Here is an 18253-nt window from a genome sequence, read left to right as displayed (position 1 = left end):
CTGTTTTAGATAACCAGAATTGGTGGTTGGAGGAGGGAGTTCGGTAACCAGGAAGATCTGGGGTGGTCTGTCCAGACCCCAATCACCAGCATTAACTCAAGGTGGATTCAGTTGACCTGATGGGTGACTGAGTTCTTTTCCTCCTTTATTTCTTCAGAGGATTCATACTTGACCTTCTTTTTTTTTGTTTGTTTGTTTGTTTGTTTTTCGAGACAGGGTTTCTCTGTGCAGCTTTGCGCCTTTCCTGGAACTCACTTGGTAGCCCAGGCTGGCCTCGAACTCACAGAGATCCGCCTGCCTCTGCCTCCCAAGTGCTGGGATTAAAGGCGTGCGCCACCACCGCCCGGCTCCATACTTAACCTTCTTGTTCCCAAGTGCGTTACTTTTCTTGGAGAATAAAACACCATGACCAAGGCAACTTACAGAAGAATGGGTTTGCGTTGGCTTAGAGTCCCAGAGGGTTAGATTCCATAACGGCAGGAAAAAGCATGGTAACAAGCAGCCGGGGCAGCAGTGGGAACAGAAAACTAAGAGCTCATGCCTGACACCAAAAGCACAAAGCAGAATGTGAACTAGGCACGGTGGGAGACTTTAAACTCTCCAAGCCAGCTCTCAGAGTCATTTCTTCCTCCACCAAGGCTGCACCTCCCAAACCTTTCCAAACAGCGCTCCTTGCCTACTGGGCACCAACTGTTTAAATGCCCGAGACGGTGGAGGACATCTCTTTCTTAAACCACCACAGTCACACAGTGTACTGGTCAGATTCTTAGCAACTTGACAGAAGCTGGAACCATCTGTAAGGAGGGAACCTTAGTTGAAAGATTGTCTTCATCAGATTAACACATTAGAGGGGTCTGTGGGGGGAGCATTTTCTTGATTAATGATTGTGATGTGAGAGGACCGAGCCCACCATGGATAGTGCCATCCATGGGCAGGTGGTACTCAGTGGTATGAGAAAGTAAACAGCCGGGCGGTGGTGGCGCACACCTTTAATCCCAGCACTCGGGAGGCAGAGGCAGGCGGATTTCTGTGAGTTCTAGGCCAGCCTGGTCTACAGAGTGAGTTCCAGGACAGGCACCAAAACTACACAGAGAAACCCTGTCTCGAAAAACAAACAACAATAGCAACAACAACAAAAAAGTAAACTGAGCAAGCCATGGAGAGCAGGGCAGTAAGCAACATTCCTTGGTGGTCTCTGCTTTATTTCCTGCCTCAGGTCCTGCCATACTTGAGTTCCTGCCCTGACTTCCATCAGTAATGGACAGTGATTCGGATATTTATTCAAATAAACCCTTTCCTCCCCAATTGGCTTTTGGTCATGGTCTTTATCACAATAATAGAAAGAAAAACAAGACAAGAAGATTTGAGCCCCCTTCAGCATCACTTCAAGAAGGCTCAAGGATTTTAAAGTTGGACAGGGGAACAGGTTTTACACTGCCTCCTGCATGGTATGGGCTGCCGCTCAGCAGGCTACAGGCACAAGCAGAAACTGGAGAGTTGTGAACTGTCTGGAAGCATAGAAAGTGCCCATGGAGGCTGGGCCGTGGTGGCGCACGCCTTTGATCCCAGCACTCAGGAGGCAGAGCCAGGCGGAGCTCTGTGAATTTGAAGCCAGCCTGGTCTACAGAGCGAGATCCAGGAGAGGTACCAAAACTACACACAGAGGAGAAACCCTGTCTTGAAAGACAAAAGAAAGAAAGAAAGAAAGAAAGAAAGAAAGAAAGAAAGAAAGAAAGAAAGAAAGAAAGAAAGAAAGAAAGAAAGAAAGAAAGAAGAAAGAGAAGAGAAGAGAAGAGAAGAGAAGAGAAAAGAAAAGAAAAGAAAAGAAAAGAAAAGAAAAGAAAAGAAAAGAAAAGAAAAGAAAAGAAAAGAGTCCCCGGAGCTGAGGTGGAAGCACAAGGCAGGTAGGTTAGAGTGCTGGAAAGGGTCTTGCAGTCTGGGTTCGCTTGCACTGCCTGTAAGAAGCACGGAAGATTCTAGAGTGGGCATGCTCTGACTGGTCCTGTGTTTCAGTGCGATAATTTTTTGCAGCTGTGTGGAGGATTTTTTGGGAACTTAGAAGACCATATGGAGACTGTTAACAACAGCCCGGAAAGTGACAGCGTTTTTACCTTCCCTTTGTTTTCAATGTTTCTCGCAGGGGAAAAAAATAGTATACAGGAGAGAGAGAGAGGAGAGAGGAGAGGAGAGGAGAGGAGAGGAGAGGAGAGGAGAGGAGAGGAGAGGAGAGGAGAGGAGAGGAGAGGAGAGGAGAGGAGAGGAGAGGAGAGGGAGAGGGAGAGGGAGAGGGAGAGGGAGAGGGAGAGGGAGAGGGAGGGAGAGAGAGAGAGAGAGAGAGAGAGAGAGAGAGAGAGAGAGAGAGAGAAACAGGAGATGTGGCTCGGTTATAGAATTCATACCTAGCATATGAAAAGCCTTGTATTGAGTCCCTAGCACTTAAGAAAAAGAGAAAGAGCTGGGCTGGGGTGGCACATACCTTTAATCCCAGCACTCGGGAGGTAGAGCCAGGCGGATCTCTGTGAGTTCGAGGACAGCCTAGGCTACAGAGCAAGATCCAGGAAAGGCGCAAAGCTACACAGAGAAACCCTGTCTCAAACCACCCCCCACAAAAGAGAGAGAGAGAGAGAGAGAGAGAGAGAGAGAGAGAGAGAGAGAGAGAGAGAGAAAAGACAAAAAAGAAAAGTGGGAGAGAAGACAATGGGGGAAATGTTTATCCCAGAAGAAATAAACATTCAGCATTTTGATGTCTCTCATCTAATTCTTCTTCTTGGAGTTAATGCTGTGTTGTGGCTAAAATCTGGATTTTAAGCATGTATTTCCATGTATCAGTTAGAAATGCGTCGGACCGAGCCTTGCTGGCTGCACATTATTGCACCGTGCAGATTTGTTTGCATGGTTTCTTTTGGCATTCATCCAACGCTGAGTTGGCTTGGCATAAACATGAAATATGAATTGGGTTAATCAGAGTCCTTCCCTGGGATCTTTCAAATGATGATTGGAAAAAGCAGGTCATTCCCTTTCGGAGAAAATTACCATATGTTCTGCTAAATGAAGTTCAAGAACACGAAGCAGACACAGTGGTCTGAACAGACAGTCCTGGTACAGGTCCCCAGGGTTTTCCCAAGATCCCTCTGTGTCCTTTTCTTATGACTTCATTTAGTTATTTGAGGCATCCTAGTACCTTTGTAATGAAGATGAGAGGTGTGAATTTTCTCATTGTTTCCTGAGTTAGTTCACGTTGAATTTTAGAAGTTAGAATACCCCAAACTTCTCTGCTTTCCCAAGATCCAAGCCTATGCTCTAGTAGACAGCGGGAGTAGCAGATGAATGGAAAATCCTGTTAACAAGGTATTGATGGCACAGAGGAAGAAAAGCAGGTTTAGAGGGCATCGTGGATTTGAATGAGCATCTAGACAGGCCACTATGGCTAAGACAGACCATTGGATAAGGGCCACAAGAGTTACCTTACGTGGAATAGGCGACGTGGCATCAGTGTGGATGACAGCCCCCAGCTCCCAGGAGCATCGTCACTATTTTCGATGTAGGTGAAGTCACATTTGGCAAATATGGCACAGTTTGGAGCAAGTGGCATCTCAATCCAGCGCCAGCTTCCTGCACTGGCCTATCAGTTTTGCTGTAGCGCCCACCTTCTAAGTTAAATGACCTACAACACCTTGCTACCACCTGAAAATAGGGAACCATTTCCGGTCACCCTGATATCTAGGTGTGAATTTAGCTTCATTTGGAGGTTCTTTTGTTTGTTTTGTTTTTCAATACAGGGTTTCTCTGTATATCCCTGGCTGTCCTGGAACACCTCCATAGACCACGCTGGCCTCGAACTCAGTGATTGGCTCCTGAGTGCTGGAATTAAAGGTTTGTGTCACCACCTCCAGCCTTAATTTGGAGTTTCAAGGGGATAAAAGGTTTCTCTTCTGGCTGTAATCACTTTCTTCTTTTAGAGAAAAGGGAACTGTGGGCGCTCTGGGCTTCTGTGTCTCCTCATGTCCCTACTGCCCAAGCCTCAGCCCCACAGAAATCAGCTGAGGGCCGGGGTGAGTGCAGATTCTGTGGCAGCCGAGAGGCAGCACATGGGAAAACTGGCATTCCGGAGACACCGAAAGCCTTTACTGAAGAAATACAGGTAACCATGATGGTTAGTTCTTCAGGATTATATTGCAGCTCAATTAATAGTTAAAAGTGAATTCTTCTAGGAACCTGGTCGTATTTTTCTCTATGGAAAGCACTTAGTCAAAATTGGGACAGAGTCTCTTTGTAAGTTGTGGCTAATGTCTCCTGTAAAATGAGTTAAACTCATTTGTAAGGAATGGCAGTATTTGACTTTTAAGGCGAGTGTTACAGATTATCTTAAATTAGTTTTTAGAACATAATCCATTGAACTCGCTTAAATGAAATAAAGGGATTTATTGGCAAAACACACATTTCTATTTCCCTCTTTACATCGTCTATATGTATCCATATGCGCACGTGTAAAAATTACAACTTGTCTAAACAGCTTTCTTTCGTGTGAATGAAACAAAGCCACACCGAAGACAGATTGAATGTATGAGGCGGCGACAGCGACGACCACTCCCCCCACGGCACACCTCGGCTTTGACAACGAAAACATCAGGTATTTCTGGAAGATTATTCAAAAGGTGATGTTCAAGGCGGGTCTCGCAAATCATTTATTATGATTGAAAGGGAAGAAAAGGATAGGTGAGAAATATTACAATTAAACATGAAACATTATTCTCCTGTAACCAATCATAATAATATACTTGCATTTTAAAAAATGGCTAGATAAGTAATTTCCCAGGAAATAAAATTTTCACATCATTGGTTACAGAAAATTGACTTCTTTCCATCAAAATATTTCATTTCTGCTCTGTCAAAAACAAGCATAATGTCTAAGGCACCATGGTTTATGCTAAGCACTCACTACTTTGAAATCTCGGGATGGGGGCGTATGGGACTGCTCACCAGATGGTGAATGAATAAAGCTCGCCCACTAATGATTATTAAGTTGTTTTATGGGCACTCAAAAACACTACTTTATCCCGGTCAAAAACACTCTGAGAGTCACCCCCCAAATGGTTAATCATTTATTCTAAAAAAGGAATCTGTTCATTGGGTGAGTGGCTGTGGCTCTAAAGATGGAAGGGTAACCACCACTGGAAACCCATTTCTATGGGGTAAAAAATATCTTTGTCATTACCAAGTGAGTCCAATATGACTCGAGCAATGTGTTTGCTTCTTGACTTTGCTCCTAAGGGCAAAACATATTTAAAAGGTTTAGTGTGAGGACAGGACATTGCCACGGGAAGAAAGCAGCAAAGAGGAAAATACCAGGGCTCTGCCAACAAATTAACCAGGCAGCTAGCATTTTTCTCAAATTGGTTTAAAAAATAATGGCACACACGGTGATAAATATATGTCTAAAAATAAATACAAATATTCTACACATAAATAAAATTAGGTAGACTTGTGTTTATGACTATTACAGTTAGACATTTTTATAATAGAATTTTCCTATCTTATCACAGTTTCGTTTTTCCCATGAATACTCATTCCATTTCTTTGACATAGCTTGGACTGCATCGGCTGCTTATGTCGCTGTTATGACTTAACTATGAAATGTTCCCAGATGTGTTGGACGCTCGGCCCCCAAGAGGGCGGCGCTGGCTTGAAAGGTGGTAGAAAGATTGAGAGCTGGCGCTCAGAGGAAGTGAGCCCCTGGGGACATGCTTTGGAAGTTGTACCTGTCCCTGCTTGCTCCTCTCCCTTACTCTGGGCTTCCTATCCACCACGGGCTGAAGAAACCTCGTAGGTCACATGCTCCTGAACACCATGGGGCTCTTCCCAACTGCTTAGAACCCTCTCAAACAGCAAAAATAATCCTGTCTCCCTTAGGTTGTTTCCGTGAAGGATTTGCCACAGCAATGGGATAACTAACAAACACAGGCATCCCAAGACAATTTCAACTAAAAATTTACTTCCTTTGGCCTAAGCATTTTCTATTAAAATTTACTCTGGAATTTACCCTTCTGTTTTGTTTTGTTTTGAGAAATGGGTTCTCTGTGTAGTCTCTGTGATAGTCCAGTGGCTATCCTGGAACTCACACCAGGCTGGCCTGGAACTCAGAGATTCCCCCAGCGTCTGCTTCCTGGGTGCTGGAATTAAAGGCGTGCGCCACCACCGCCTGGCTGGAATTTACTTTTAAACTCTAATCAGAAAAGATGGTGCATATAGCTTTAAGGAGCATCTTTGTTTCCAAAGATACTCTTTCTAATAAAGCAAGGTCGAAGTGACCTAGCATTAAACACAGTGAAACATGGGGCGCTATTCCAGTGATCTTATGCTGTGCTGATGGGCAGGAGTGCCAGGACTCACTACCTCATTTTAAATACCACACTCCAGTGATCTGCAGAGGCCACAGAGTCCACACTTCGTAATACCGCAGGGGAGGCTCTAGTTGGCGCCCACCTGTCTCCTCATGTAAGGCCTCATCGACTCAGGAGATTTATTGCACTGACTTACTCTTAAGAATCTACCCCCGGCATATGTTCCCACAGCTGATTCTTACACTGAACCTCACTCTTTTCCAAATACCACTTCATTAGCTAAAGGCCCATTTCATTCCAGTACTTACAATTTTTTTGGCAGTGAGTTTTTCCAGAGAGTCAGCTGGTTTACCAAACGCGAGTTTGGACTCTCCCTTCCAAAAGATGGCCAGGGTATGTAAAAGCAAAAGATGAGAAGCCTTACTGCCCCAACGTCTGATGGCCAAGGAGGGAGGAGATGGGGTGGGCATCTGTGTCTAGGACATGATGAGTATGCTGGCACGTTATGCTTTATTGTTATCTGCATATTTAGGGGTCAGTTAAGAGAGTAACCCGTTACTGCTAACGTCTGGGGGGCTGGGGTGCGCGCCGGGCTGGCTGGCAGTGCGTAAGACACTTGTTAGTAGTGGGTGCAGTCACTTCATGACCGAGGAGTGGAGGTCCAGACTCAGGAGCTTTCAGAGCAAGGTGGGCCCCTTGGTGGGCCTGCTGTTCGACAGGAGGGCCTGGCTTCCCATGGCCCTGGCGTGGGGTCCCTGGGTCTTGGCTGAGAGCAGTGCCGGAGCAGAGAGGTGGTGGAGGGCTGCCTTCTGCTGGTAGAAGTTGTTGATGTAACTGGCAATCAGAAGGGTGATTTCAAGAATCTGAAAAGGAGAAAAAACCATCCTGTCAGGCTCTTGAGACGTTCTCTCCGCCGTCCATGGGCGATTTCAGTTGCATCTGCCCAGCCTACCACCATGCCCTTCTCCTTAGATGAAGGGTTCTCAACCTGTGGGTCGCGACTCCTTTTGGGGTCACATACCAGAGGCTCATTACAGTTCATAACTATAGCAAAATTACAGTTATGAAGTAGCATGGAAATAATGTGTTTGGAGTGAGGGGTCACTACAACATGAACTGTATGAAAGGGTCACAGCATCAGGAAGGTTGAGAACCACTGGTGTAGATCACACAATAAAGTTTTAGCGTGCCTGGCACCATCAAATTTTTCTGTTACTTCAGTTAGCAGCAGGAATGAATCTCAAAGCCCAGCCAAGCTTATTGACGATGCTGGGGACTGTGATGGTCAGCATTAATAACTTCAGTGTGTCGTTTCAATCCTATTAAAACTAAAACGCTGAAGCTACCACGATCTCTTGGACTCCGTGGTTAACTGCTCTCACTAGAAGCACAGAACTAGTCAGAAATGGCCGGGTGGGTAAAGGTTCTTGCTGCTGAGCCGGGGCCTAGATTCAGATCTCTAGGACCCACATGGTGGTAGAAGTTGGGAACTGACTCCCCCAAGTTGTCCTCTGACTTCCATACATGTGCTGTGGCATGCACACAGAGATTCACATGTAACATGAATAAATGTAATAAAACATTTTTTTTAAGTTGTAAGTTTTAGGAAAAGCAATTTCTCATCCTTTTTATTAAAATTAGATTTTTTTTTTCAGTACTGGGGCCGTGAACCCCAGGGCCTCATTCATGTTAAAAAAAAAATTCCACCACTGAGCTACAGCCTGGAACCTGAATTATGTGTTAGAATGCAATCTTTTGAAAAGTTGCTTTACTTAGAGATGTTGAAACTATATAGTTTGTTAATTATAACAAAGGAACAAGTACCTCTTAACTATAAAACTCTGCTTTTTAAAGCCCATAAGACAAATAACCCCAAGTAGATAAGACCATGTGATGCACCTCACAATAACTCCATGACTCTCCGTATTCTTTTTTTTTTTTTTAAAGATTTATTTATTTACTATGTATACAGAAGGGGGCGCCAGATCTCATTACAGATGGTTGAGCCACCATGTGGGTGCTGGGAATTGAACTCAGGACCTCTGGAAGAGCAGTCAGTGCTCTTAACCTCTGAGCCATCTCTCCAGCCCAACTCTCCGTATTCTTTTGAGACAGGGATCTTAAGTAGCCCAGGCTACCCCGAACTCCACCCCTCCCGATCATACTCCATCCTGAATGCTGGCAGATGATCACTACTTTTGAAACTTCTCCTCACCAGAAATTGGCCCATATTGGGAAAATCTCACTTAGTTCTTTCTTTTGAGACAGGATCTCTCTGTAGCACTGGCTGTTCTGGAACTCACTCTGTAGACCAGACTGGCTTCCAACTCACAGGCATCCCCCTACCTCCTCCTCTTGAGGGCTGGGATTAAAGAGGTGCCCCACCATGCCTGGCTTTCACTTAGTTCTTGAGCTAAAAGAAGTAAGTAGTCTCATGCCACGTTAGCAAAAGAAAATCGAACTCAGACCAAGCAAGCTGGGATTTGAGCTCAGGGATGGTTAAGTCATGCCCGATTCCATCTGGACCACTCTGTGCAAGAAGTGTCTCCCCATGAAGGGGCAGGCAGTTGAAAAGCTGGCAGAAAGGGTTCCACTCACCTTGGGTTTTGCCATAGCAAAAAGTAGCTTCTCTGTCGGTCTGTCTTTTGAATGAGTGTTGATGACTACCATGAAATTGTCTTGACACCCTCCAAACGTCATCAGGCTCTTGTACACGTAGCTGACCACTAACCTCTTCAAAGAAAAGGAAAAGGAACTGTTACGGGTTGTTCACACTCAAGGAAGATGAGAAAACGCTGACATTAATTATGGCAAATGCAAAAATAAGGTTTCTAAGATCAAATCTATTATGATTAATGTAAATAATAGTCATACTAAGTTTATTTGGGAATCGCCAACCTATACAGTCAAGTATACATTTGACCCTGAAAAACTCAAAAACTACAAACACCAATATTCACAGCACCCACTGGAAAATTTTTGGTAATTTCTATATGTCTGCTCAGATCTCTCTATAAGGTTGATCCATATGAAACTGATCATTTTTAAGGTCCAAATGGTCAAACACTGTACTGGCAGATCCATATGGTTCCTTTGCTAGGTAGACTCTGGCACAAACAGAGACAGAATCAAACATATTGTGCAGCATCTTGCTTTAAAATTCCCACAGATCAACCTCCTGTGCCAACAGATGGGTATGTGAAATGACCATATAGACAACTAACTGTGCTAAACAGTCTCCTGGCTACTGAGTACCTAACCATTTTGTTATTATCTTATGTGTAACAAGAAATTTAAAAGGTCTTATAATAAAAAACCCAGAGCCAGATATTGGGGTGAAAGCTGAAAGATCAGAGAAACAGAACAAGCCATAGCCAACCTCACCTCACCAACTCCTCAGCTGATCCTGTTTCCACAAATCCTCAGACTGAAAGCCTCTGAGTCCTCACCCCAGAGGGTCTCAGTTGAACTGCTGCTTAGCTCCTGTCTCCTCAGCTTTATAGACCGTTCTCCACCCACCATGTCACTTCCTGGGATTAAAGGCGTGTGTGCTTCCCAAGCAAAGGCATGGGATCTCAAGTGCTGGCATTAAAGGTGTGTGCCACCACTGCCTGGCCTCTGTGTCTAATCTAGTGGCTGGCTCTGTCCACTGATCCCCAGATAAGTTTATTAGGGTACACAATATATCACCACACTTATGTGATGTGATGTGTGTGTGTGTGTGTGTGTGTGTGTGTGTGTGTAAATAAAACAATAAAAGAAAAAGAGACCAGAGGCCTTGAATTTGAAAGAGACCAGGGGTGTGTGTGCATTTCCGAAGGGTTTGAGGGAGGAGAAGAAAAGAAGGAAATAAAATTTCATTTCAAAAAACAAAACCAAGAATTTTTTTGTGCTCTCCCACTATGCCACACGTGAGGGTCTCCCACTCCCACTATATCTTTTTTTTTTTTTTTTTTTTTTTTTTTTTTTTGGGCTTTTGGAGACAGGGTTTCTCTGTGTACCTTTGTGCCTTTCCTGGAACTTACTCTGTAGGCCAGGCTCACGGAGATCCGCCTGCCTCTGCCTCCTGAGTGCTGGGATTAAAGGTATGCGCCACCACCGCTGGGCTTCTCCCACTATATCGTTAAGGCAGCAATTATTATCCACTAGACTGAGAAATTTAGGGTTGGGATGTGTAGCTCTGTGGCAGCGCACTAACCAAGCATGTGTGAGGTCCCAGTACAACAATGAAACTTACCAAATCGCCTATGAAATACGGTAGAAAATGATAACTTCACATCAATAAATGAACACACAAGAGGAATACTTTGATTTTTTTTTTTTTCTATTTTGAAAAACTAAAACAGGATCTTGCTATGTAGCCCAGACTGGCCTTGAACATGCGACTTTCCTGTGCCAGTGTCTTCGGTGCTGGGACTACCATCACGTGCCAGTGTCCAGCTCAGGTTCATTTTAAATTATATACTCTATGTTTTAGTTGATATGTAACCTTAATGTCAGTAAAACAGGTGACATTATAGAAAACTATGCAAATTATGCTATAGAAACTTCAGTGAGACTGAAATTTAAACTTTGATAAGTAGTTTCTACTTTTTAATATCTTAAATATTCTTGTTTTAAGAGAAAAAAAAACTGTGGAGGGCCAGTGATATGGCTCAAAGGGCACTTGCTGCCAAGGCTGTCCACCTGGGTTTGATCCTTGGGACCCACATAGTGGGAGAAAGGAGCTGACTCCAGCAAGTTGTCCTCTGACCTCCACTTGAGTTTTTAAACACACACACACACACACACACACACACACACACACACACACACAATGTAAAAAAATAAAGAACTACCATAGTACTTAAAAAAATCAACAGAATCATGACTGCAACTTAATCACACCATTTTAATATATTTTCATATACAACACGTAACCCGTCTCATCTCATTTTTTTTTTTTTTTTTTTTTTTTTTTTTTTGGTTTTTCGAGACAGGGTTTCTCTGTGTAGCTTTGCGCCTTTCCTGGAACTCACTTGGTAGCCCAGGCTGGCCTCGAACTCACAGAGATCCGCCTGCCTCTGCCTCCCGAGTGCGGGGATTAAAGGCGTACGCTACCACCGCCCGGCTTTCATTTTAAAACACTAGATTGTAACATAATTGTACTTGTAAAGTGACTACTAGAGAGTCAGGAAGAATGTTTTCTAAGCTCAAGGGGAAATCAGAATACAACAACTCAGAGTATCATAACTTCCACTTACCATACCCTGAGCGATGGAAATAGAAGACTTAATTACAGATACCAGGGTTTAACCTTACCATGGAGGTATATTCTAGGACGCTTAATCCATTTTCGTGGATAGCCAGCCACACAAAAGTATTGCCAGATGATGATGGTCCTATGGGCTACAGAGAAGTGGAAAATATGCTGTATTATAGATGCGAAGCAAAATCACAGCCATGCTTTCTGGTCTAAGATCATGTACGAACTGCCACTACACAAACCCAACAAAAAACACACTGAAAACCCCTGCTACCGAGGAGGCAGTGTGGCACACTGGAGGACGCAGTGGGTTTGTCTTAGAACCGTCATTGGCAGGCTCACGTCTTTATTTAGTAAGGTGTGCATTCAGACAAATGCCAAGGCTCAGTTTTCTTATCTTTCACACAGGAACGGTAGTTTTCACATCTTGTTTTCATTTCACAAATTTACAATTGTCAGAAGTTTTAGGGTTTCTGTGGTGACCCTACTCCCCAGGAAGACACAGCACACAGCTGTGCTTTCTAAGGTGACTGGACTAGGAAGAGGGAAGGATTGTGGTGACCTGTGCATACTTTTCCTGATAGTCAATGTCTAGCAAAAACAGAGGAAAAAGGAAAAACTATGTGATTAATAGGAACAAGAAGTACTGGAATTTCTAAAAAAAAAAAAAAAAAATTGAAGGCCAAAACAATGATATTTTATTAATAAAAACAATCTCCTGCTGGGAGTGGTGGCACATGCCTTTAATCCCAGTACTTGGGAGGCAGAGGCAGGTGGATCTCTGTGAGTTCAGAGACACCCTGTCTTGAAAAACAAAATGAAACAAACAAAAAACAAAAAACATCCCACCAGAAAAATCGTGTTAAAATCCAAGAGTGTTTTTGAGCATTTTTACAGAAATTGTTTTCTTTAACAACTGAAATTCTAATGAAAACATACTTCTCTTAAGTCTTAGAAGCGTGTCAAGATAAGGAGGGAGGCTGAATCTGATGTTGTAGATAATAAATCAAGTTTGAAGGTTTAGAAAAATCTCCATTATAGGGTTACCGCCATCTCTACTAAGGGTGGTTTCTTTCTTTCTTCCTTTCTTTTTTCGAGACAGGGTTTCTCTGTGCAGCTTTGGCATCTTTCCTGGAACTTGTTCTGTAGACCAGGCTGGCCTTGAATTCACAGAGATTGGCCTGACTCTGCCTCCCAGGTGCTAGGATTAAAGGCGTGCACCACCACCGGCCGGCTAAGGGTGGTTTCTAATGGTAGACCATCAGAAAGCACCTGGATGTAGCTTGGTATGGAGTGCTCAAGGCCTTAGGCTCCATCTCTAGCACCATAAGGATCCACTGATAAATGGATGAACAAAGTGTGTTACGTGAGAGCGAGTGTGTGAGGGAATATTATTCAGTCCTTGAAAAGAAAGGGAAATTTGACACATGCTATAGCACATCCTGAAGACACTGCGTAAGAACAACAGGTAATGTGCGGCGTGTGGTTCCTAGAGTTCCACAAGTTCATAGAAACAAAGGGTGGCCCCCAGGGAGAGCAAGGGGGAGCGCACGGAAAGTTAAATATTTTCTGGAGGATGGACAGGTGTGATGTCGTGAGAATGACTTAAGGCCAGAGCACCATCCATTTAAGATTGGTATCCCGGCAAACTGCATGGAGCAGACAAGGGAAGTGCCTCCCTGTTCTAAAGACGGACACATGGTGCTCCTGTAACATCTAACACAGCGTTGTTATTAACGATGGTTCAGAGAAGAGTACAGAGGGGCCTGTTAACATCACTGTCCATGCTGAAGCTGGGATTAAAATTCACTGTCAAATTTCACAATTTCAAGTCCATGGATTAACTATTCATCTGCTTTTAGACAGGGGCTAGGCTGGTCTCTAGTTACTAGTCTCAAGGAATCCTGCCTCAGACTTCTCAGTAGCTGGGACTATAGAAGGGCATCACCATGCCAGGCTTACTCTTTATACTGAAAAACAAGTAACAAAGTAACAAAGCCTTGAACTCTCTGCAAATATACTGTACAAATGTTAAGATACTAACAGGTATAATTTTTTTTTCTGTTATCTCAACGTATGGCTTCTAGTTCCAGTAGCAAGAGAAACATCTAACCTAATAGTCAGTGAGCCAGAGATATTTCTAAACTAATTGTCAAGGAGCTGGAGATAGAAGATGCCTGGGGTTTGACTTTTTAGTCCATGTTGTTATTAAAAGACAAGAAAACTGAGGTCAGACAGTGTGACCAATCTGTCCAGAGCAGCAGGCAAGGCTCTTCAGCAAGTGTGGACTAAGTGATAATGGCTTCCAAACCCTGCTGGAGGGCACCGGACAAGGATGGCAGGATCACTCTCGAGGAGTGTGCACTAGTGAGGAAGATGGGATACAAGACAAAACGGATGCATCTTTGAAGCCACAGGGAGTCCCAGGCGGCACCATTTAAGGAAAAAAGAAAAAGCCCTAAGGGGTACAGTGTGGGGCTGGTGGTGTGGCTGGGGAGGAGACCCTGTTCTCAGTATGCTCTTGGTCCTGGATTCAATGCCCAGCACCAAAAATGAAAAATCAAACGTTCCCCGAAGAAAAGGCATAGGCTTTCCCTTAGGGGCCTGGGCCAGCCACCTCCCTGCCCAGTGTTTCTGTAGCTGCCTGTTCTGATCTCTCCAAAGGGTACTTAGCACACAGCACCCTGTTTACAGGCCTGTTGCAACACTGGCCCTGCTGAGAACGGCCCTGAAGGCTGGTACGACTCACTGGAGACTGCGTTATGCGACCCCGGAGCTTGGCTCAAGGCTTGCCAAACAGGGCTCCGTAAGTGCTCATTCAATAAGTAAGCCAATGAGTGACCGAGTTAATGAGTGAATGAGGGATGGACGGGAGGAGTTAAGCGGAGTTCAGGTAGTTCAGGCAGCTCTTTCATCTCCTGACTGATTAGCCTAATGACTCTCAAAATTAGTGTGGGTGCATGCGTGCGTGCGTGCGTGCGTGCGTGCGTGCGTGCGTGCGTGCGTGTGTGTGTGTGTGTGTGTGTGTGTGTACTCGGGAGGAAGGTGGGTGGGTGGGAGATGAGTAGAGGGGAAAGGAGAGGAAGGGACCTTTTCTCCTTTCCCCAGAATTCCTCATTGGTTTCTTTAAGTTGCTGGGAATTTCTTCATTTTTTTAAAAATAAAACCAAAATATGCTGTATCAGGGGTAAATCTGACCAGCCAAGTGCACAGAGGTTTCTATTGCTTGTCCTTCTTCCCATTCTTTCTTACTTTTGCAAAAAACAACTTGGCACCAAAGAATGGCCACTTCCTGGCTACTGTTAAATAGATGCGCACGCAGTCAGCCGCACTGTGTCCCCGGAGGGCCATCCATCTGGTGGAGAGTCGCTGGTAAAGCTGCCTAAAAAAAAGTGGGGGGACACAAGAACAAGACACAAAAGCAAACCCGTAAGTATCGTGTCATCCTCCTAGACAAAGCCCCCTTCAGCGCATCCCAAACCCCTTTGACCCCCCCTTTACCTTTCTGGAAAATTTTCACCAAATTCTCCCCTGGCATTCAAGTACACAATGCAACTCCAAGTAAATCTTTACCATCTACACGACTAACATTAAACCCGAGTGTAAGTCAGTTGGGCAGGTAATTTCTCCTCAGAGTATTTCCACTTTTCACCGTTCAGTGGTGCCCAAATGGTACAGTTTGGAGGAACACTGAGTTCATTTCTTCTCAGACTGAACCCAGGGGTAGCCACTTCCACTAAATGGTCAAAAGCTTCTTTATGGTCAGGATTAACCCAGGATTAAGGGCAGATGAAATGGTGCTCTAAATTATTTTAAAAAGTTGTTTCAAAACTGGACGTGATGGAACACACCTGTAATTTCAGTATTTTTGAGGGAGAGGCAGGAGGATCGGGAGTTTAATATCATCTTCAGCTACATACCAAATCTGAGGCTAGCCTGAGCTATAAGAGACTGCCTCCAAAAAACCACGGAAGCTTATTTATGTCATCATACAATGAATATATACTTCAAGCATCATGTAGGTGACAAGTAGATTCTAAAGTTTTTAAAGACATCCTAAGCCAGGCGGTGGTGGCGCACGCCTTCAATCCCAGCACCTGGGAGGCAGAGGCAGGCAGATCTCTGTGAGTTTGAGGCCAGCCTGGGCTACAGAGCGCGATCCAGGACAGGCCCCAAAGCTACACAGAGAAGTCCTGTCTTGAAAAACAAAACAAAACAAAAAAGAGCACCCTAAAATATGTAAAACCTCTTGGGGGCACCTTGGAATTACACATTCTAAAAGAAGATTCAGACAGAAAATTTTATTAAAATCCTAGTATAACTCTCCCCTCCAAAGAGCTGAAAATGCCATCTTACTGTTGGGGAATACTATTTTGAGGTGTGTTACTTTTGTTTATGTTACATTTTGTTTATAACTCTGTGAAGCTGTAATGCTTTGCCTGTCTAAAACACCTGATGGTCTAATAAAGAACTGAATGACCAATAGTGAGGCAGGAGAAAGGATAGGCAGGGCTGGAGGGCAGAGAGAATATATAGAGGGAGAAATCTGGCTGAAGAAGATAGAAGGAATGAGAGAGGAAGGAGGAAGACTCCAGGGGTCAGCCACCCAGCTGCACAGCCAGGCTTGGAGTAAGAAGCAAAGAAAGTTGTACAGGAGTAGAAAAGGAAAAGCCCTGAGGCCAAAGATAGATGGGATAAATTTAAGTTTTTTTTTTTTTTTAAAAAAGCTGGCTAGAAACAAGCCAAGCTAGTGCGGGTCATTTATAATGAAGAATAAGCCTCCATGTGTGGTTTACCTGGGAGCTGGGTTGTGGGCCCCCAAAAGAGTAATAACAACCAACAACATCTTACCGTAACTGTTCCTCAGAGCAGCCTTCCCTGTACCTTTTAGGGTAAAATTTCTCTATGACTTGTTTGAGGTTTTGGCTTGCTTTGCACTGGTTATGCCCGGCTGGAGTGGAGAAAGGTCTCTCAAAATCCCCAATCTCCACCTGGTGGGAGAGCCCCAAAAGAGAAGACACAGGCCAGTGAGAACAGCTTTCAGAAAGAAAATCACATTTGCTCTCCCGAAACGTTCTCTGTGCACAGCAGACCCAAGTCTGTCTGTCACGATTGTGCGGCTGTAGAATTTATAATCATATGTCTGAATTGTTGTTTTAAACATAAATTTCACTTGAAATCAAACTTAGGGAGAAATTCTGGGACAAATGCTTAGGTCCCATTTCTCCTCGGAAATCCTGTCGTAAGCTTCTCTTCCTGTTACCATGACAGAAAATTCTGACGGCAGCAGCATAAGAGAGATAGGATTTATTTTGGCTCACAGTAGGTTCCATTTCACAGTCCATCATAGTAGGAAAGCCACAGCAGGCACAGAAAATCCGTAATCAGGGACAGAGAACAAGGGATGCACGCTTGCATTCTTCTGACCGTGGATGGGATGTGACCAGTAACGTGAACTGTGTGCTGAACTTAAGCTGCTCTGAAATACTTCAGAGTATTCTATCGCAGCAACAGAGGAGAAACTAAACACCCCCTTAGTGGTATTTGCTAAAAGGAAACAAAATCCTTAATACCAAGTATAACACAGGATAGTTTTTCATTGTAAAGTTCTATTTTAATCAACAGTAAATAAGCTGAAACGACAGTTCAAAATAAAAGGTGAGAAAAAGACTAAGAAATTTGGCAACAGTATTAGTTGGACTTTTTAAGGGTCTCTATTGTATAAAATGGTAGTGAGGGCCACACAGTCTCATTACTGTTCCCCTGGATTTTCGCAACAAATGTTTCTGTTCTCACCAACTCTTCCTATGAGCTGATTGCTTTGGGGAATACAGCCCTTCCTTCCCTGCTCTCCCCTGATGAAAGAATCTTCAGTTCTTTACTAAAGCCATCTTCAGCCTACTTATCTGCCCACCACTCTCCGAACTCGCCTACCAATCTCTGCACCCAAACCTCTCTTCAGACTCCAGTGTAAGTCAGGCGCTACAGCACACGCTGTGGGAGGGGCAGAGTCGGGCATCGTCCCCACCGTCAAGGAGTTTACCACCTGGTAGGGGAGACCGGGGCATAAACAAATACTGTGATAAATTATAATGCCTTGCATAGGGTACAAAAGGTGTTCAAGGAGGGAGACGGTATGGGGAACGTTTGGATGATACCCTACTAAACATAGCATTACCCACAGTACCTCGCAGCGAGCAGGTGGTGGTTCACCAAGCCCCAGTGTTCTTACACAAAGTGCTCAGGGCTCCATTGTTTAGGTTCCCGGATTCAGTTTAGGGTGGGTCAACCAGCCTATAGGTTCTGAGGCTCTGAGCTCACTCCAGGCCTCCTCTTTTCTAAGTCATAAGCTCACAGGCTGCTGTCTGAACCTTAGGCGAGCCTTGCCCTTCCAGCCTATACGTGGAACTTTCTAGGTTCTTTGACTCCGTTTCTGCTTGTTGGTTGAGCATGGCTTTGCTCTTCAGGTCTCATTCCTCATCGCTCCTGGTTTCTAACAACTCCCACCTTCACAGTCAGGCATCCTCCCTAATGTCCTCACAGAATCTAAAAGCTGCCCACCCAACCACACCAAAACCCTTCCCATGGGGCTGTGCATTGTCTCTCCCATCACCAGGGAGCGCAAACACAGTTACCTACAAAACCTAGACCAGCCCGTAGCCTCTAA

At 44.4% G+C, this 18253-nt stretch overlaps 1 protein-coding gene across 12 annotated transcripts in view; it reads right to left on the bottom strand.

Annotated features, from left to right (window-relative positions):
* Window positions 1–6832: 6832 nt before the first annotated feature.
* Window positions 6833–18253, bottom strand: part of Plekhh2 (pleckstrin homology, MyTH4 and FERM domain containing H2) — a 116634-nt gene continuing 105213 nt past the window's right edge. For all 12 annotated transcript variants that reach the window (XM_076558886.1, XM_076558888.1, XM_042266779.2 and 9 more), the window contains 5 exons: window positions 16438–16577; window positions 14839–14968; window positions 11643–11729; window positions 8940–9074; window positions 6833–7204 (listed from right to left, as the gene is read on the bottom strand). In XM_076558886.1, the coding sequence (XP_076415001.1) occupies window positions 7019–7204; window positions 8940–9074; window positions 11643–11729; window positions 14839–14968; window positions 16438–16577 (678 nt within the window). In that variant the 3' untranslated portion in view covers window positions 6833–7018. The remainder of the gene's footprint in view (window positions 7205–8939; window positions 9075–11642; window positions 11730–14838; window positions 14969–16437; window positions 16578–18253) is intronic.

Source organism: Peromyscus maniculatus, chromosome 22, assembly GCF_049852395.1.
Source record: "Peromyscus maniculatus bairdii isolate BWxNUB_F1_BW_parent chromosome 22, HU_Pman_BW_mat_3.1, whole genome shotgun sequence".
In the NCBI taxonomy this organism is placed as follows: Eukaryota; Metazoa; Chordata; class Mammalia; order Rodentia; family Cricetidae; genus Peromyscus; species Peromyscus maniculatus.
This window is presented reverse-complemented; position numbering and strand designations above follow the sequence as displayed.